Source organism: Lepus europaeus, chromosome 6 (assembly GCF_033115175.1).
Source record: "Lepus europaeus isolate LE1 chromosome 6, mLepTim1.pri, whole genome shotgun sequence".
Classification (NCBI taxonomy): domain Eukaryota; kingdom Metazoa; phylum Chordata; class Mammalia; order Lagomorpha; family Leporidae; genus Lepus; species Lepus europaeus.
Window position 1 is genome coordinate 109070272 of NC_084832.1, and position 20755 is coordinate 109091026.

Consider the following 20755-nt stretch of genomic DNA (forward strand, 5'->3'; position numbering starts at 1 on the left):
TGGGAAATGGGATTAAAAGATAAGTTTATTTTAGTGCAAAGATTTTTGAAATCCATGCATATGAGAGTGTCTTTAGGAGGTTCATGGCAAATGTGTATCATTAAAAAAAATATGGATGGGTTCCAATTTTTTTGTGCTAGAATAAATTTATCTTTAAATTCCAACCTTCCACTTTTTGAAGTACCTCATATTACTATGAGACAAATAATGTAGATGGAAAATATAAATCTTTACAATTTTTCAGATACACCAATGGAAACTAGATCCCTAAATATTATAGCTGGGGCTGTGGGAAACTTGGATTATCTCTCATCTAAATTTTATGCTAGAAAAACTATGCCTTCTTAAAACATACCCCTAAAATGTCCCTGTGAAGAACACACGGAGCTAATGGAGTAGTGAACTTATCCGGGACCGTCTCCTTCAGTCCCTGTTTGGATGCCCAAGGCCAGGGCACAGAGGGACAGAGCAAGTTGCCTGGGGATTGTCGCGGATTGCGACAGTGGAAGCGGTGGTTACTGCGCGGCCTTTAAGTTTAACGAAAGTTAATTTTGTCAGCGACCTCCAGTTCGTTTTGTCCTCCCTAAAGACGTAAATTTTCTATGCAGTATTCTGTAGAGCTTTCAAAATTGAACATTAAGATCCTTTTGTTTCCAGTTAAATCCATACTAACCGTCCCCAGCTTTCCCTCTCCCAATCCCGAAATGTTTGAGAATACGAAGTTCCCTAACTCTCACTATCTTGCCCTCTTTGCATTGCGATAATCTGCTGGGCTCAAATGCAAAGGTTAAAGGAAGGAAGCAGTGGGTGGTGGTTACTACGGCCCCGCGACATCAGGCGATTTGGGGGAGGGGCTTGGCGAGGTCGGGAAACCGGCTTTGCTCGCTGGAGAGCTCATTAATAGGAAATTAGCTGGACTTGGGGCGGCGCCTTTGCCCGGCCCGCACGGTGACTGTCGCCGTAGCGCGCGGGACCCGCCCAGGGCACAAGTTCGCCGTCCGCCTCCAGGGACCTGGGGTAGGTGCCGGGAGCAGGTGCACTGGAGCAGGTGCGGAGCCGGCGACGCGGGAAGGAGCAGGCTGGTGTGGGACGCACGGCTATCGAGCTCTCAGCTCCACCAAGCAGCTAAACGTTCGCCTTGCAGCCCGCCGCTTCCGGAAGGAGATTGTGTGCCTGTCCCCAGGCAGGTGAGTTTCTCCAAACTCCAAAAAAAGAAGCGGGAAAGAAAGTCTTTCCCTGTTTAAGCGACGATTGCTTCACTTTCTGCTTTCAGACTACATACAGCAGCACTAACTTGGAAAGGGCCTCCCACTTCCGGGGGAGTAAAGAGTACGTGCGAGTTGTACTCTCGTGGGAAGTCACTGTAGTGGATGCCACTCCTGCCTCCCCGAGTGGCTCTGAGTTCACGGACCCAAGGCCTTTTGCACCTATGGAAAGAGGATTTGGTCTTCTTGGTTTACCTGGAGGGCAAGAGAAGCGTGGCCGTTAAAAAAAAATTACAATGTTAGATTATAATGTAAACGGATGTGGATTAGAAGATGCTATTATTGTGTGATAGTGCAGCCTCCAACCGGAGCCTAAGGATGGAGCCCCTTGGGAGGGGTCCCAGGCCACCGCTTCCTGTGAAAGTGGAGAAGGAAGGCGTGGAGAGCCTGAAGGGCAGGGAATGAAGGCTGTTGCTGGACTGGGATGGCAGAGAGAAAGTGCACGCTTCCCTTGAAATAGTTCCAAGGCTTCTTGTAGTCTGCGCCCCAAGTTGATTTTCCCCATTTTCCTCTTTCTGAGTTCTCTCCTCCTGAGGGCCAGCTGGGCTGTGAGTGAGGCACTGTTGTAGCCTGAGGTAGCAGGTAACAGTCTTGATGCTTAAAGTGGGTTCTTGAGAACCCCAGGTCCTTAACCTGCGTCCTGCAACCCCGGAGGTTTCCGGTCCTGGCAGTTAGGGTAGTGTTGTGCTTTCTTGTCCTCTGCTCTTTTTGAAATAGGAGGATTTATGTGTTGCTGGCCATCTTTGGGCACTTTTGAAAATGGCCCTGGCTCCACATTTGAATATGGCTCTCTCTGGCAGACAAGTACAGTTTTTTCCAAGGGTTTAGACTGGAGTTTCTGAGTCCCTGAGGCTTTAGGGAGGGCAACACAGCTCCTGAGAAACCTCACTCCAGCACACAGCCCCAGAGCCTTCTGCATTTTCATGGGCCCTGTTTGCGTGAGCTCCCGCAGGAGGCCTCACCCACGGCCACCACAGCGCCACCAGGAAGCTCTAGCATTGAAACACAGCAGCACGATCCTGAAGTATTTTCTTCCCTTTGTCCCATATGCAGTATTTGTTAGTTTCACAAGATAGGAAACTGAAGAGTCATGGCCTTGGGTTGCGTGCCCAGATTTTCTGTGCATTTCACAACCTTGGTGTAGAGAGGTCACATAATCCAGAAGAAAAGGACTTTGGCCTTTTTGACCCGGAGCCTATTAAGGTAAAAGAGAGTGTTCCTCAGCTGACAGGAGAAAACTCTTTCATTATAGGATTGGTGGGAGGGGAAAGAAGACAAGAGTGTGGCTTCACAGGAAAGGGCCTCTGGAAGATCAGAGTGGTCTGGAAATCTTATCCCACTTTTGAGGATTTATTTTTTTTAAGATTTATTTATTTATTTGAAAGTCAGAGTTACAGAGAGAGAGAGAGAAAGAAATCTTCCATTTGCTGGTTCACTCCCCAAATGGCCACAACCGGCTTGGCCGGTCTGAAGCCAGGAGCTAGGAATTCTTCTGGGTCTCCTTCATGGGTCCTGCGGCCCAAGGACTTGTGCCTTCTTCCTCTGCTTTCCCAGATGCATCAGCAGGGAGCTGGATCAGAAGTGGAGCAGCCGGGACTCGAACTAGTGCGCATATGGGATGCCAGTGCCTTAGGCTGTGGTTTAACCAGCTATGCCACAGCACCAGCCCAAGATTTTTTCATTTCTTTCAAAAGGCAGAGAGACAGAGAAGGGAGTGCAGAGACAAAGAGACAGAGATCTTCCATCCAGTGGTCCACTCCCCAAATGCCTGCAACAGCTAGAGCTGGGCCAGGCCAAAACCAGAAGCCACAAACCCCATCCTGGTCTACAGTGTGGATGGCGGGGACCTAAGCCATGGTCCACCTTAGTCTTGGTCCCTCCACTGTGATTATGGGTCATTTACCTCTTCAAGCTGGGCTTCATTATATGTTAATTAATGCATTAATTAATTAATTAAAAAGGCAGAGACACAGAGAGATCTGTCTGTTGGTTTCTCCCTAATGTGCACAACAGTTGAGACTGGGCCAGTTGGAAGCCAGGAGCCAGGAGCCCTATTTAAATTTCTTTCAGTTTCTCAGGTGGGTGTCAGGGACCCACATGCCAGGAGCCCTATTTCAGTTTCTCAGGTAGGTGTCAGGGACCCACATGCTTACTTGAGCCAACATCTGTTGCCTCCCGGGCACGTTAGCTGGAAGCTAGATTGGAAATAGAAGCAGAACTCAATCCCAGGCATTCCAATATTGGATGTGGGCATCCCACTGTGCCGTAATGCCTGCCCCTTATCTGCACCAAAATAAACTTACCTTTTCATTCAATTTTCCTATGAACTTTTTGAAGTAACCTCAGGTTGTTAACTTTATTCACAGGTAAGATGCCTAGGCTCAGAGAAAAATCATAACTAGTAAGTGGAGATATTGGTGCCTCGCTGGGCTCCAGTCTGCTTCTGGAGTTTGTGTGTTGTCAACACTTTACTTGTGTCCTCTCAAAAGACAGTTTCTGATCTCTGAGTAGATAGGTGGAGATACTCACGACCATGACAGCCAATGCATGGATAATAAAAATAAACTACCCACTATACAAACAGAATTCATCATTATAATGCTCCATTTTCTATAATTCATAATGAAGTCTCATGTTTTCTCTGCTTGCTTTCTTCCATTATTTCTACCTAATTCCCAGAATTCCCAAATCGCCTAACATTTTACTCTCTTATTTATCATTTCCACTATAGCTCTTTTTCCTGGAGACCTTTCCTGGGGAAAAGCTTTCAGTAATTTTGTTTTGAGTTCCGTTCAACAGACCATGGCAATTTATTGAAAAATTGTATTTGAGGGAAAAACAAACAAACAAAGAAAAAACAGCAGAAGCCCATCTCAGCATTGCTTTTATTCATACTGTAAGTGACTCTGGTTTCTCAGTGCTCCTACCTGTATTGCCTGTCACTTGGCCCTGGGGTAGCTGGGAAATGGAAGGTATAATCTGAGAGAGTTGGCTCACAGACCTGGAGGGTGTTGGCTGTTCTCCCCAAGCTACAGGCTGGAGGAGTTCAGCCACATTCTTGGGATTGGGGAGCTCCCTTTAAGTGAGGTGTGTTCTCTGTGTTCACTTTTGAAGAGAAAGCCCCTCCCTGCCCTTTCCCCCACAGCTGCGGACACTTTTGTTTGCTTTACCCATGGATCATTCTGGAAGGCTTTCACTTTTGCTCTACTCTTAATTTATTTTGTTTGTTCTTTCTTTCTGATTTATTTGTTTATTTGAAAGGCATGGTGACAGAGAGAGAGAGAGATCTTCCCTTTGTTGGTGAGATAGAGAGAAAGAGAGAGAGTGTCTTTCTTTCGCTAGTTCACTCCCCAGAATGCCAGAATGGCCACAATGGCACAATGGCTGGGGCTGGGTTAAGCCGAAGCCAGCAGTGAGGACTCCATCCAGGTATCCCACAAGAGTGGTAGGGGCTGAAGCACTTGAGCTATCTTCTGCTTCCTTCTCAGGAGCATTAGTAGGGAGCTGGATTGGAAATGGAACAGCTAGGACTCAAACCAGCCCTAGTATGGGATGCCGGCATGCTCTACTCTTTCAATTCCTATTTTTACTCAAGGAAAAACAAAATTCTCTGGACTTTTGTTCCATTGCTTAATACATTTCATTCTGGGAACGTGAGTAGAGACTTTTAAAATTAACATTAATTGTCATGGGACACCAAACCCATAAATATTGGTGGAATAAATGCCATCTTAACTGTTAAAATGATCATATTAAATGTTAAAGTCAATGTATAGGTAGGCTTAAGTATAAATGTGATCATATAAATAACATCAAATACCTAGTAATAATAATAGAATTAAAAAGGAAGGAAAGTCCAATATGGGAAGCAGTCTACACAGCAGACTCCTAGAATGACATTCGCTGTAAATAACACTCTGACCTCAGAATCAGCCCTTAAGGCTTCCTGATCTGGCTGGAAGGCTTGTGAGAGTATTTCAGGCATGGAAAGCCAAGGCTCTGTGGCAAAGAAATACACGGAGGACCTCTGTGAGACATCAGTGGAAAGAAAGGGTCATCAAAGAAGGATATACTCTTCTCTGAAGGCTGGAGAGAATATCCACTTTGTTTATGGCTGTGTCCAAATACTGATGGAGTCTATGTTCACAAAAGACTTCCATAGCCTTGGAAGCCCATGGCAAGTGCCTCAGGTGATCACTGACATCATAAATAAGAGTGTTAATTGTTAAAGGAACAACAGGAGTCACTGTGCACTTAGTCCCCATATAGGACCTCCATCCCTGATGAGTTGTAATATGAGAATCGACTGCAAATTTTGTTCCCAGACTGTACTCTGTATGTTATATGTGTGCCTGGGTGCAAACTGTTGAAATCTATGCTTAACATGGAGTTGGTCCTCTGTATATAACATCAAACTGAAAATGAACCATAATGAAGGAGATGGGAGAGGGAGAAAGAGGTGGGATGGGAGTTGGGGGTGGGTGGGTATGGGGTAAAGAATCACTATATTCCTAAACTTGTATCTGTGAAAAAATGCATTCATTAAATAAAAGCCTTTAAAAAATTACCATTAAGTGGCAATATCTCCTTCTTGATGAACTTTTCTGAATTAAAAAAAAAAATTAACACCCCTGCTGTGTTTCTTCAGGTCTCTGTCTGGTAGCATAGGCCATTTGGATCCTTTGTTAAGCTCATGAATGTACCATGAGCTCTGAAGCATGGTGCAGGTGGCTCATGACTTCCACCCCTTCAGAACTAGAACAAGAGCAGACACATCAAGTGTTGCTGAAAATAATATCTTGCACTGGGAAACAATTTAGCATGGTGTGCTTTTATGACCATGGTCCATGGACTAATTTGCTACCATACTTGTATTTTTTAAAGAACTAAAAAGCAGTTGGTGCTCTGTATCCATGCATCCCACAGCTGTGGATTCAACTCATCAGGGATCAAAAATTTTTGGAAAAAGATGCATCTGAATATGTATAGACTTTTCTCTTGTCATTATTCCCTACATAATACATTATAATAGCAATTTACATAGCATTTACATAGTATTAGATATCATAAGTAATCTAGTGATGATTCAAAGTGTATTAGAGAGTGTGTGTAGGTAGTATGCACACCATTTTATATAAAGGACTTGCAAATTTGTGGATTTTGGTATTCACGGAGGTCCTGAAACAGATCTCCCAGGGATACTGAAGGATGACTGTATACAGCTTCTGTTTGCCTAAATCCAAGAAAGACATATTTACTCTAAGGAAACAAAAATAGGGGTTTGTATAGGAAATTTTGTTTTCTTCACTGCAAAAGGGGAATGATACTGCCTACCTTAAAGCATAATTAGAAGAGAATAGAAGATAAAAGATGTCAAGGATGCCCAATCACGGGCACATGATAGACAATCAATGTTAGCTTAGTCAGAATTAAATATAGTCAGTTGAAAGCAGAATAAAGCTAGTCTCTTGAAGGAGAGTACAGTATGGTTAGTATATGGGATGTGAGGTCAGACACCTGAGTTTCTGCTCTGCTTGGCTGTTGAATATCTCTCATTTATTTCTTTATCTGTGACATGGATGTAGTGAGGAGGATTATAATATTATTGTTACAAGGATTATGTAAGATATTACACACATAGTCCCTGGCATAATTGGACACATATCAAAAATGCATTACATATGGGTTTTATACCACATTCAATAGGAACACATAGAAAAGTCCATGACCAGTGCCAAAATGTGGAATATATATGGACTTATAAATTATTAGCAGATGGATATAATAGAGATGTGAGTCTGGAAAGGTTACAGGCAGGGTTTGGGTTTTAAAGGCAAGAACGTATATTGTCTAGAAGAGCAGCACTCCTTGCTGGGCAGATTTAACAGTGTCTAAATGTGATGAGAATGTGTGTGTGTGTGTGTGTGTGTGACAGAAGGATCAGAGAGCAGGGCTGATGAAAGCACAAGAGCAGTTAGAAAGATTGACTACTAGGCAGCCTTTCCCTAGACCCTACCCACGTTGACTTCAGCATCTCCAGTGGGTGTTAGCTTTCATCCTGAGTGTATTCTCAATTATACTTCCAACTCCAGACTCAGCTAAATACAGCCAATTTACTCCTGACAGCTTTTATATGGATATAAATATGGAGTGTGAAGTGGGGAGTCATAGAAAGTAACTCATCCTCTTCTCATATTCCTTCTATGAGAGTCTCTTAAGGGCCAGTTCCTAACCTTGCATTCGTATGCCTGCTGTTTTGATATTTCCGTTTCTCTGCTTCTGCTTCCCTGGTATTGGTATTAATGACGACTGGGGTGATGAGGATAATGATGATCATGATATCATAAACTCTGTTGAGAGTTTTTCATGGGCCAAGGGCTGGGCTAAGTATTTTCTGCATGTTATCTCAATTAAATCTGACAACAACCCCATTAATTAGGAGCTGTGACTATTCTTGTAAAAATGAAGACTTTTAGACTCAGAGAAACTAAATCCCTCAAGCAAGATTAAGAGCTAAATGGCAGGACTAGAATTTAAATTTCAGAGCCTGAGAACCTGAATACAACTGAAATGGCAAAATATTGTAAGCTTGACTTCTATTAAAATATAGGCATTCTTGGGGCCGGCACTGTAGCACAGTAGGTTAAAGCCCCGGCCTGCAGTGCCAGCATCCCATATGGGCACCAGTTTGAGTCCTGGCTGCTCCACTTCCAATCCAGCTCTCTGCTGTGGCCTGGGAAAACAGTAGAAGATGGCCCAAGTTCTTGGGCCCCTGAACACACATGGGAGACTCAGAAGAAGCTCCTGGTTCCTGGCTTCAGATCAGCTCAGTTCTGGCCTTTGCGATCATCTGGGGGAATGAACCAGGGTATGGAAGACCTCTCTCTCTCCCTCTGGCTCTACTTCTCTCTATAATTCTGTCTTTCAAATAAATCTTTCTTTTTAAAAAAAGAATGTAGGCGTTCTTATTTTAAAAAATCAATAGTACAGGTATGTACATAATTTTATGTTTCTAAAGAGATAAATCATGGTCTGTGGTCCTTCTCATTCAACCTGTGGTTCATCTTGATATGAATAAGATTTTAGTTCAAATTTAGGGCACTGTGGCAATTTAGTTTTTTCTTATATCTCTCTTACATTTCTTTTTAATTTTTGTTTGATATCTTCAAGCTTAGTGAAACAAGCGTAGTGAAAATGAAATACTGTTTAGGTTGAAATTTTTAAAATTAAATTATCATTTCCTCTGAAGTAGCCTAAGATATTTTTAAGAGCCATATTTTTTTTAAAGATTTATTTATTTACTTGAAATTCAAGAGTTACACAGAGAGAGAGGGAGAGGCAGAAAGAGAGAGAGGTCTTCCGTGTGCTGGTTCACTTCCCAATTGGCCGCAATGGCTGGAGCTGAGCCGATCCGAAGCCAGGAGCCTGGAGCTTTTTCCAGGTCTCCCACGCGGGTGCAGGGGCCCAAAGACTTGGGCCATCTTCCACTGCTTTCCCAGGCCATAGCTGAGAGCTGGATGCGAAGTGGAGCAGCTGGGATCGAATGACACCCATATGGGATGCTGGGACTGCAGGTGGCAGCCTTACCCGCTACGCCACAGTGCCGGCCCCTAAGAGCTATATTGTTAATGCTGCAATATAAGCACACCTCAGGATCATCATGGTACTTTGGGCATTTATTTCTGTTTTTTTCCGTCTTGTCCAAATTTTTTTTAAAGATTCTAGACCAAAGTTGAAGAAATGGCTGACCTCAACAAGCTGATGGAAAATGAAGTATTCATGGCCTTTGCCTCATATGCTACAATTATTCTTTCAAAAATGATGTTTATGAGTCCTGCAACAGCATTCTATAGAATGACAAGAAAGGTAAGATATTTGGAGATAATATTTTCTTATTTTAAACTGTCGGAATTCTGCAAAGCAATTTTCTTAACTTCTTACTTTTTCAAAGCCCAGTAGTACACTGTTTAACGCTACAAGGAAGGTATGCCATTTTGTATAGATGGATATGATATATTCACATAACAGTTGCTTTCACCTAGAAGCCAGTAATGGTTTCTTCTCTGTGATTTTTGCATTTTGTCCTTATATTTCACATTTGAGATCTCTAGAGTGGCACAGATTTTAAGGAAAGTTTCTATGATTTGGGGCTCATTTTACCAATTAGATTTTAGAAAAACATTCATTTTCCAAAGAACTGCCCAGTGTTTTCAGTTCTAATATAAGTTAAGAAGACATCTGGGGGAAAAATAGAAGAAAAACAAGAAAGAAATAAACAGAAATCTGAGAATTACAGTTCTTATTCTCACAGTGAACTCTTTTTTGTTTGGGATAAGCCACTTGAATGCTGTGTACTTTGGACTTAAGTAGATAATATTCTACCCAGCATTGTAAGAATGGCTTTTGAGAAAATTAGAGGCGTGGGGAAAGTGACAGAGTTGAAGCACACTCCCTGTGACACAGGGAGACGTACAGCAGAGCTGTGTGACAAAGTTTAAAGCTTTTCACTGATGTGGTCACCATGCCCATTCAACAACTTTTGTGTGTGTGTGTGAGAAAGATACTGTCTATTTTTCTGTTTGTTGTGTCCTGAGTTCTTTTTAAAATTTTAAAATTTATTATTTACTTTCATTTTATTTGAAAGACAGGGAAACAAAGAGAGACAGACAGAGAAAGATAGGGATCTTCTATCTGCTGGTTTCGCTGCCCAAATGCCCACCACAGCTGGGGCTGGGAGGGGCTGAAGCCAGGAGCAGGGAACTCAGCTGGTGTTTCCCACATGTGGCAGGAACCCAAGTACTTGAGGCATCATCTGCTGCCCTCCAAAATGCACATTAGCAGGAAACTAGAATTGAGAATGGAGCCAGAGCTTGAACTCAAGCACTCTAATATAGGATATAGGCATCCCAGGCAGTGTCTCAACCACTGCACCAAATACCCACCCCTGACCTGAGTTCTTGTCCTCTAGAACATTAGGTGTTATGGTCTTGAAGGCATAATCACTTTCCTAGGTGTCCTTCTTACTGTCTTAGTCTGTAACAGAAGGATGTCTGCTTTTTAATGAGAGAAGATACCCACAAATTTAAGTCATGGATTGGGGCAGTGTTTTGGAGCAGCAGGCCACAAAGTGACTGCTGCTGCCAGGTCTACATTGTCCTCTAGCAATGGAATGGGAGCAAGGAAGGGAGTGCCACCAAGGAATGCTACCCTTTATTTTTTTAATTTATTTTACAGTTTAGAGTTATAGACAGTGACAGAGAGAAAGGTCTTCCTTCCGTTGGTTCACCCCCCTCAATGGCCGCTACAGCCAGCGCTGCACCAATCCGAAGCCAGGAGCCAGGAGCTTCCTCCTGGTCTCCCATGGGGTGCAGGGGCCCAAGCACTTGGGCCATCCTCCACTGCCCTCCCAGGCTACAGCAGAGAGCTGGACTGGAAGAGGAGCCGCCGGGACCAGAACCCGGCGCCCATATGGGATGCTGGCGCCGCAGGCGGAGGGTTAACCAAGTGAGCCACGGTGCCAGCCCGCTACCCCCCCCCCTTTTTTTTTTTAAGAAAAAGATTTATTTATTTATTTGAAAGGCAGAGTTATAGAGAGGCAGAGGCAGAGAGGTGTTCCATCTGCTGGTTCACTCCCCAGATGGCTGCAATGCCCAGAGCTGTGCCAATCTGGAGCCAGGAGCTTCTTCTGGGTCTCCCACATGGGTGCAGGGGACCAAAGACTTGGGCCATCTTCTACTGCTTTCCCAGGCCATAGCAGAGAGCTGGGTCAGAAGTGGAGCAGCCAGGGCTTGGACCAGTGCCCATATGGGATTCCAGAGCTATAGACCGGGACTTTAACCCGCTGTGCCACAGCACTGGCCCCCATATTACCCTATCTAATAAGAAAAGAAGAAGAGAATTCAAATTTGTGGGGTGCGGGGATCCATGACATTTTTCACATGTGCTACAACACTGTATCATTTTAGGTAACTGCTAATTGGCAGCATTGTGTGAAGTGCAGGTCTATTTCCTCATTTTATAGGAGAACTGAGACATGAAAAAGTTAAGTAATGGGGTTGGTTCAGGCTAAAGTTACAGAATACCATAGACTACTTTAGACATTTATTTCCTCATAATTCTGGAGGCTGGAAAGTTCAAGATCAAGTCTCCAGAATGTCCCTGTCTAGTGAGGGCCAAATTCCTTGCTTATAGAAAGTCTCTCTCTGTCTTCTCATGAGATGATATGAGAGAGTTGAGAGAGAGAGAAACTGCCTCCTGTTTCTTCTTATAAGGCACTAATCATAAGAGCTCCATCCTCAAGATTTAAGCATTTCCTAAAGGCCTCACCTCCAAAACCATCACACTGGTAGGAGTTTGAGGGACATAACCTTTGAATCCATAGTCATAGCTTACTCAAGGTCTCAGACAAGTAAAGGGTGAGGCTGAGATTCAATTAAGATTGGTTTAAATAGGGGGCCGGTGCTGTGGCGCAGTGGGTTAATGCCTTGGCCTGAAACACCAGCATCCCATATGGGCACCGGTTCGAGACCTGGCTGCTCCATGCTTATGATCCAGCTTATGATTCCATGCTTATGATCCAGCTCTCTGCTATGGCCTGGGATAGCAGAAGATGGCCAAAGTCCTTGGGCCATTGCACCCACATGGGAGACCCGGAAGAAGCTACTGGCTCCTGGCTCTGGATCTGCTCAGTTCTGGCCGTTGTGGCCAATTGGGGAGTGAACCATTGGGTGGAAGACCTCTCTCTCTCTGTGTAACTCTGCCTTTCAAATAAATAAATAAATCTTTAAAAAAAGATTGGTTTTAGTACAAATATCATGCATTTCCCATTATAATATACATATTTTTATTCAAAATATATGTAATAAACATCTAGAATGTGGCACTCATTTATTTAGGGGTCACCTCTGACCTCAAAAACTGATACTGAATCCCTACCCATCAGTTTTTCCCAACATCTTTATCTGTGATAAATATTCAAATTAAGGGGAAGGTTGTATTATTTATGAGATCTTTAAGCTTAAGACTAATTTCATCATCTGCGAGTTTTGTCTGTTATGAATTATTAAGGAATGACACACTCTTAAATATTTTTAAATGCAGGTTCCAAGAGATAGGGAAAGCATTTCAAACAGCATAACAGTTGCAGGCAGGAAGATATGGGTGCATGCTCTAGAATGTGCATTTGTTATTCACAGGAGTGCTACTCAGCCTCTTAAATTTCACTTTATCATTCAACCTAAAGTTTTATCCAATTTAGGAAAAGAAGTACCGATAGCCTAAGAGCGGACAAAATACTTTGCCAACCCCTCACTCTTTTAAGTTTCTTGACTGTTCCGTAACCACTCTGACAAGTGTACTTATTACTTTCAGAGCCAATCACTTGGAAATGTTAATACCCTTGAGGAAAGGTGTGACAGTGCCACTGTGAAAAAGATGCCAGCACCATTATCATAGTCAATGGTGGCTTAAAATTATGCCTCTCTTCCATTTTTGCTTCCTTTTCACTATTTTCATACACTAGACTTTACTTAGGTTCTTATTAACTCTCTTTTTAAAATGTTGCATTGTTAATAAAAAAAATTCAAGTTTAAAAAGCTCTTCATTCCCTCTGTGTATGACTTTTTGCTTCAACTTTTTTTTTTTTTTTTGCATAAAGGCCGACCTTATGCCTGTATTGCTTCCATTAAAATGCAAATTACTTAGTAGACAGAATAATCTCATCCTACTTGGTATCTGGAGTAAGTTTTGTTCTTGGTATTTGGGCAGGCTTTTGCCAATCCTGAAGACTATGCAAGTTTTGGCAAGGGGGAAAATGCCAAGAAGCTTCTCCGAACAGATGACAGAGTGGAACGTGTTCGCAGGTAAGGCACTGTCTCTGGGAACCTCTTCCTTGATTAAAGCATTCTGGTCCAAGAGAGATGGGAAGATAGTGAGGTCCTGGAGAAGAAGGCAGACAGCTCAGTGATCTGCTCCACAGGATAATTACAGAAAGCTTGTGTTCCAGAAGGCTCCACAGATCACTGTGCATCATGCCAAAGTGCTGTATTTTCATGTGCACTTTGATGTTAAAATTTGCTCTGTGGGAATTGATCAAAAGTAGTGGCAGGCCAGAGGTAAAATGGCCACAGTAGATTCTTGCATTTTGTCATGTTTTTCTGCAGGTGAGATGGTCAACTCATATGAAAGACAGAAGAATTAGGGGGTTTTACATAAGATTCAAAATATGAAGCTTGGCATTCTTCGGAGATATAGGGAAATTTCTTCTTTTTCTCATAGATATGATGTTTAATGTATTGTGAATTTAATGAACGATAAAAGTAATAAGCCAAGATATCATCTACACAGCCTCCTAACAATATAATTAATACATATAATTTAAAAGCACATTGAATTCTGCTTCTAGAGGTATTTTTCTTAATCTTTTTCATAAAATCATGTAAATGGCAAACTTTTTCAAATTGGGATTTCATTGCCAATCTATTAGTCATTTTTCTAACATACAAAATAATTGAATTTGTATAATATTTTATCATTTAGTATTTTCTAATGATGATCCAAACTATGGTACACGTCTAGACATGTTTCAAGGAATCAATAAAATTATATAAAATTTGAGCTGATGTTTGGCCAAGCAGTTAAGTCATCAGATAGGTTAACTGTATCCCACATCTGAGTGCCTGTGTTTGATCCCTACCTCTGGCTTCTAACTCCAGCTTCCTACCAATGCAGACCCTGGGAGGGAGCGGTGATGGCTCATGTCATTGGTTTCCTGCCACTAATGTGAAAGAACTGGATTGAACTCCTGGATCCCAGTTTCAACCCATAGCCATTTCTTTTTCTTTTTTTAATCTTTTATTTAGTGAATATAAATTTCCAAAGTACAGCTTATGGATTACAATGGCTTCCCCCCCCCCATAACTTCCCTCCCACCCGCAACCCTCCCCTTTCCCGCTCACTCTCCCTTTCCATTCACATCAAGATTCATTTTCAATTCTCTTTATATACAGAAAATCAGTTTAGTATATATAAAGATTTCAACAGTTTGCCCTCACATAGCAACACAAAGTGAAAAAATACTGTTGGAGTACTAGTTATAGCATTAAATAACAGTGTACAGCACATTAATGACATATCCCACATGATATTTTTTTAAAAATTGATTAATTTTCTATGTAATTTCCAATTTAACATCAAGTTTTTTTTCATTTTCAATTATCTTTATTTACAGAAGATCGATTCAGTATATAATAATTAAAGATTTCATCAGTTTGCACCCACACATAAACACAAAGTGTAAAAATACTGTTTCAGTACTAGCTATATCATTACTTCACATTGGACAACCCATTAAGGACAGATCTCACATGGGACGTAAGTACACAATGACTCCTGTTGTTGATTTAACAATTTAACACTTTTGTTTATAGCATCAGTAATCTCCCTAGGCTCTAGTCATGAGTTGCCAGGGCTATGGAAGCCTTTAGGGTTCATCGACTTCGATCTTATTCCGACAGGGTCATAGTCAAAGTGGAAGTTCTCTCCTCCCTTCAGAGAAAGGTACCTCCTACCTTGATGGCTCCGTTCTTTCCATTGGGATCACACTCACTGAGATCCTTCATTTAGGTCTTCTTCTTCTTCTTCTTTTTTTTTTTCCCAGAGTGTCTTGGCTTTTCATGCCTACAATACTCTCATAGGCTCTTCAGCCAGATCCAAATGCCTTAAGGGCTGATTCTGAGGCCAGAGTGATATTTAGGACATCTGCCATTCCCCATAGCCATTTTGAAATGAACCTATGAATGGTATTTCTCTCTCTGTCTCTATGTATCTATCTATCTATCTATCTATCTTTATATATATAATTATTTATATAGCCACCTAGCCATCTAGCTGTCTGTCTCTGTCTCTCTCTTTACCCCTCAAATAAATTAAAATTTTTAATAATCAAAAATTAAAGAATCAAAGAAGAATTTGTATAGGTATATATTTAAATATATAGATATTTATTTTTTGGGTGAAGAGTTAAGTAAGGAAATATAATGAATATATTTTATTATACTTCTTCAATACTTCTTCAATGCAGACTGAGAAGCAAGAATTCTACTTCTTTAATACAGGTGTGAGTTGGATCTCTGGTCACTTTAGGGTTGAGATCATGTTTGCATTTCCCCTGCTTTGAGTCTCTGTTAAAAGTCTGAAGGCCCTCCCAAGATTTCTGCAGACTCCTTTGTAGTGCATGTCTCAAGGTCAACCCTGGCTCTGGGCTCCAGCGTGGGTGCGTATTTCTGTTCCCTGCAGTATGTTACTCACTTCCTCAGCCCTATTGATGAACCAACTAAAAAAAAAATTGTACAAAAATGAACTTGAGGACATGAAGTGTGGAAGAGCTTATGCTATGACAACAGAAACATTTCAAGTTGTATGTTTGACTTTTGTATCTGGCTGCATCCCCTTTCAGGAATTTGCACTGTACTCTTTTCACCCTAAGGAGTGTCTGCCATTATTACACCATTCTTTTAAAAAATGTATTGTTTCATTTTATTTGAAAGGCAGAGAGAAACAGAGACAAAAACAAGCAGACAGAAAGAGAGAGAACTTCCATCCACTGGTTCACTCCCCAGATGTTCACCACAGCCAGGGCTGGGCCAGGCCAAGCCAGGATCCGGGAACTCAGTCTGTCTTCAGTGTGGGCAGCAGGGACTCGAGGACTTGAGCCATCACCAACTGCCCCACAGAGTACATGTTAGCAGGAAGCTCAATGGGAAGCAGAGTAGCTGGGGCTACAACCAGCCACTCCAACAGAAGATGCAAGTATTCCAAGTGGCAACTTAGCCACTGTGCTGAATGCCCGCCCACATCACACCATTTTCCAGGCTCCTTCTTAAGCTCTGCATACTCTTCTGTGTTTTTCAGGACTGAAATTAAAATCACCTTCTTGCTTGTGCAAAATGAGCCTACCCCCAAGCTATTTATCAAACAAAAATGCTTTTCTTCTAAGAGCAAGTTTGTGCGAGCTACTTAGAACAAAATTTTAACTTCTGCTTGTTCACTTAGTTATATGCTTTCTAATTCAGCAGCCCTGCTGAGTAAATCAGCCAGACTTGAAAACAGATTGTGCCAAGAATTTGGAACTAAAATAGTTTTGGGACAAATAATCAGAATCAATGGGGAGATTTCAAACGATATCAGAGGAAAAACTGTAAAAGTTAGGATGAAAAAGAATAAAAATTAGTATAGGTGAGTGAAGCTTTGTGGAGTTGGCAGAACTACAGAAGTGACATTAGACTGTGTAGAGCTTTGTCTTGTCTCTTTTGGGTTTCTCTTTTAGAGCAGGCAGCCACATGCATGGTGCTAGTCATGGTCCTATATTCATAAAATTGTCCAAGCTAAAAAACTATAGCGATGAGATTCTCAATAGCATTAGTAGGACTGGAAAAAAAAAAAAAAAAAAAGTCCAAGGATGTCTCATGTGTGAAGGCTTACCAAAAGATATTTTAGGATTTCAAATCTCTCCTCATTGTCCTTTCCCACCTCCCACCTCATCCTCTGTGAGTATGGGATTGTGCTTAAGAGGAGAAACCTATTATCTAAACTGATCCTCTAGTCAAGTTGCAAATAAATTTTGGTAAGAGCGATTGACCCCTACTTCTGAAAGGATTACGTTCTGGAGGATGTGCGCGACTGTGTGCACAGCGCCTCCTAGTGGTCAGATATTGACCCTACAATATGGTAAGGAGAGGGAGCTCCTAGAAAGACTTGGGATCCAGCTTCCAGTTTATTTTTCTTAAAGACCTGTAGATACCATTGAAAAAATACAAACAACAGCATACTTTTGGAGATATCTTTCATAGAGTTTCTAGAATCTCCTCTTTCCATTTTTAACTTAGATGTTTCCCATTACCCAGACACATGATTTACAAGCATATTCTAGTGACAGGGACTGAATGGGACTGCCAATGAAATGAAAGGCCTGCAACTTGGAGAAAACTAATTCATTCACATGTGGAACGACTGGCTAAAAAAAATAAAGTAATTTGTGTGAAAATATCAAGAAAATTGGCTTAAAGTAAGTTGAGTCAGGTCTGAAAGAAATCTATGATCATGAGAAAACACTTTATGTATCTATTTAATCCTCTTTTTGCCATGTTCTAGGAAGAATTCAAGACCACATATAGTCAATACAACAAGATTAAAAAGAAAGTTGAAAGGCAAATAGGACAACTGGAGAAATAATGGGAGTCATTAAAAATAGAAAGAGACTTGGATTTGGCAGTTAGGGAAAGGAGAGCCAGTTACAGCACAAAGGTAGAGCATGCCGTCTATGAGTGCAAAGTTTAAGTGACAGTTGCTGGGGCTTCTGTCAAGAGACTGAAGAATTGTCTAGATGTTCTGTTGGATCACCCACTTGTGGCCCCAGTGCATGGACTAAGCCTTTAGTGAAAGTTTCTTGTGTGTATAACATTGTCACTTCTGCTATGATTCTATGACGGAGCTTGAAGACTGGGTGCCAGCCCTTCAAGGGTCTATAATATTTCCCCTGAAACTAAGCTTAACATTAGAGAATGTCATGATGTTCTATTCCATTGGATGTTAAAATGGTGGAGGACAAGGTGTAAGTTCCTAGGGCATTCAAGAATATCCCATGAAAGAGGAGCTTTAGAAGAATATTAGGATTTTTTTTTTAAGATTTATTTATTTACTTGAAAGTCAGAGTTACACAGAGAGAGAAGGAGAAGCAGAGAGAGAGAGTGGTCTTCCATCTGCTGGTTCACTCCCCAGATGGCTGCACTGGCCAGAGCTGCGCCGATCCGAAGCCAGGAGCCAGGAGTGTCTTCCTGGTCTCCCACGTGGGTGTATGGGCCCAAGGACTTGGGCCACCTTCCACTGCTTTCCCAGGCCACAGCAGAGAGCTGGATCAGAAGTGGAGCAGCCAGGACTCGAACCGGTGCCCATTTGGGATGCCAGCACTGAAGGCGGCGGCCTTACCCGTTACACCACAGCGCCTGCCCCAGAATATTAGGATTTGAAAGGAGAAAGAGAAGAGGAGAAGTCTTGTCAGTTTGGGAAAATTCCTTTGTGGAGATTTGCACACATTGTTGTGTGCTGAGAAGAGCTTTGATTGAAATGGAGGAGTCAGGAAAAGCCTGTGTGAACTTTTCTTGGCCACACCCTGACACGTCTCAGAATCTTCCTTGAGGTGAGGCTGGGATCCAGGTGGTTCTGATCTGAGGAATGGTATAATGGCTTCACGAACACAGGTTGGTCACACAAGCAGTATGTGTGTAGGGCGTCTGTCCGAAGGAGAAAGAAAAGTTGGAACACAGAATCTTGGAGAACCCAAATGTGGGTTCACTCCCCAAATGTCTGCAAGGGCTAAGAGAACCAAAACTGGGGAGCTGGGAACTCAATCGAGGTTTCCTATATGGGTAGCACAAACCCAATTACTTGAGCCATTATCTACTGCCTCAGAAGTTCTCTGTTAGCAGGAACCTGGAGTGAGGAGCTACAGCTGGGAATCAAAACCAGGCACTCAGATGTAGGACACAGATGTCTTAACTGCCAGGCCAGATGCATGCCTTTGCTTCACTGTTAGATATTGTCATATACTAAAAATGAAAAGACATAAAAATAATGAGACATTCTAAATAAAAGTCAAGAGAGTAAGGAAACAAGGCAATTTGAGAGGGAAAAAAAAAACGAATCTTACTTTGCAATTTGAAGATCTATGAACATTTCTCTTTACCCTTAGGAGAGAGAAGAAAGTGAATTTCTTTTTACCGATTTGAAAGGAATGTCTTTAATAGTCATCTTTTCCCACAGAGCCCACCTGAATGACCTGGAGAACATTGTCCCGTTTCTTGGCATTGGCCTTCTGTATTCCTTGAGTGGCCCAGATCTCTCCACTGCCGTCCTGCACTTCAGGCTCTTTGTAGGGGCACGGATCTACCACACAATTTCATATTTGCTACCCCTTCCCCAACCAAACAGAGCTTTAAGTTTTTTTGTTGGATATGGAGTTACTCTCTCGATGGCTTACAGTTTGCTGAAGAATAGATTGTACCTGTAAAGGAAATCTGACCGTTCATTGTTCAGTTGCTTTTCAAGAATTCTGTACTTCAGTGCATAATGAATGCTTTCTTAGGTTTTGTAGACGGGGAACAGAGAGACGAGGAATTGGAGAAGAGCCATTTTGATTATTAGCATCATCAAACCTTTTTTCTTATTTTATGTTTGCAACTGGAAACCTCACATAATTCCCAAGTCTTGTGTCTTTTTCTTCCAGTCCTTTGTTGTGAACTTTGATTATTTCTTAAAATTTGCAACATTCATTCAACATTTCCTATTTTGAATTTATAAAAAAAAAATGAGTGTGTGAGAAACCTGTATTTCAATTCTGTTGAAATGACTATCTGAAATAAAAAAATTTAAGAAAATTTTGTTTGGTTTTGTTTTTTCCAACTTGTTATTTTTAAAAAATTTAAAGTGACGTATGGAAAAGTTGGGAAATGGTACATGTATCTCTGTAATCCTCCACCTAAGCCTACCAATCTTAACCTTATCGTAGATTAACTTTCTCTTGATTTTTTTTCTGAACAATGCAAAAGTAAGCTGCAGATATCATGACACTTTATTCCTTAATACTTTGACTTGTTTCTCCTATGAATAAGATAATCTCCAAATAACCACAATACTAATGTTGTGTCCAAGAAATTTAACATTAACACAATGATATTATTATTCAATTTATAGCCCATATCAAAATTTCCCTAATTTTCCCAATAATAATCTTTATGTCTCTTTTACCTTTGATCAAAAAAGGACTATCCATTTTCTTCTGTTATAATTTTTATGTGGTTTTCATTAAAATAGAAAGAGTTCCCTCACTTTTTTTCTTGGCATTTATGACACTGACATTTTTTGAAGACTACAGGCTAATTGTTTAACAGAATGACCCTTGTCTGGATTTGTTTTGTCTGTTCTTGTTCATTCTTAGGTTGGGATTAAATACTTTAGGTGATGTGTCCTTCTCATTGCAGTACATCAACAGGCATTTGGCATCAGTCTGCCCCATTATTGACCAATTCAACCAGGTAGTATAAACCAGATTTATCCTTTGTAAAAGTATCTTTGTTTTTATATTCATAAGTGGTATAACTTGATATTGTGCACATCCTGTTTCCCTACAAGCTTTTACTCCATGATGCTCACTTTGCTTTTCAACAAAAAGGATACATATGCAAGCATAAAAATTCATTTTATATATATATATATATATATACACATATATATACACACACACACAAACCTACAAACATAATAGATCCACACAAATTTAGATTCTTTTTACCTTAAGTGGAACTGAAGTAGGCAGGCATATAGGTTAAAATCGATTAGGTTTGTGAGCTGGAAGACCACGCCTTCGCCACGCCCCTGTGTGACTCATGCCCATACCTGGCCACAACTGAGTGTTCACCAGCCAATCAGATTAATTA

General features: G+C 41.4%; 1 protein-coding gene across 1 annotated transcript; it reads left to right on the forward strand.

Moving 5' to 3' along the window:
- Positions 1 to 947: 947 nt before the first annotated feature.
- On the forward strand, positions 948 to 19696 carry MGST1 (microsomal glutathione S-transferase 1). The gene is made up of 4 exons (XM_062194890.1): positions 948 to 1187; positions 8984 to 9131; positions 13032 to 13126; positions 19083 to 19696. The coding sequence occupies exons 2-4, from the start codon at positions 9006 to 9008 to the stop codon at positions 19327 to 19329; spliced, it is 468 nt and encodes a 155-aa protein (XP_062050874.1). The 5' UTR covers positions 948 to 1187; positions 8984 to 9005; the 3' UTR covers positions 19330 to 19696.
- Positions 19697 to 20755: the final 1059 nt, after the last annotated feature.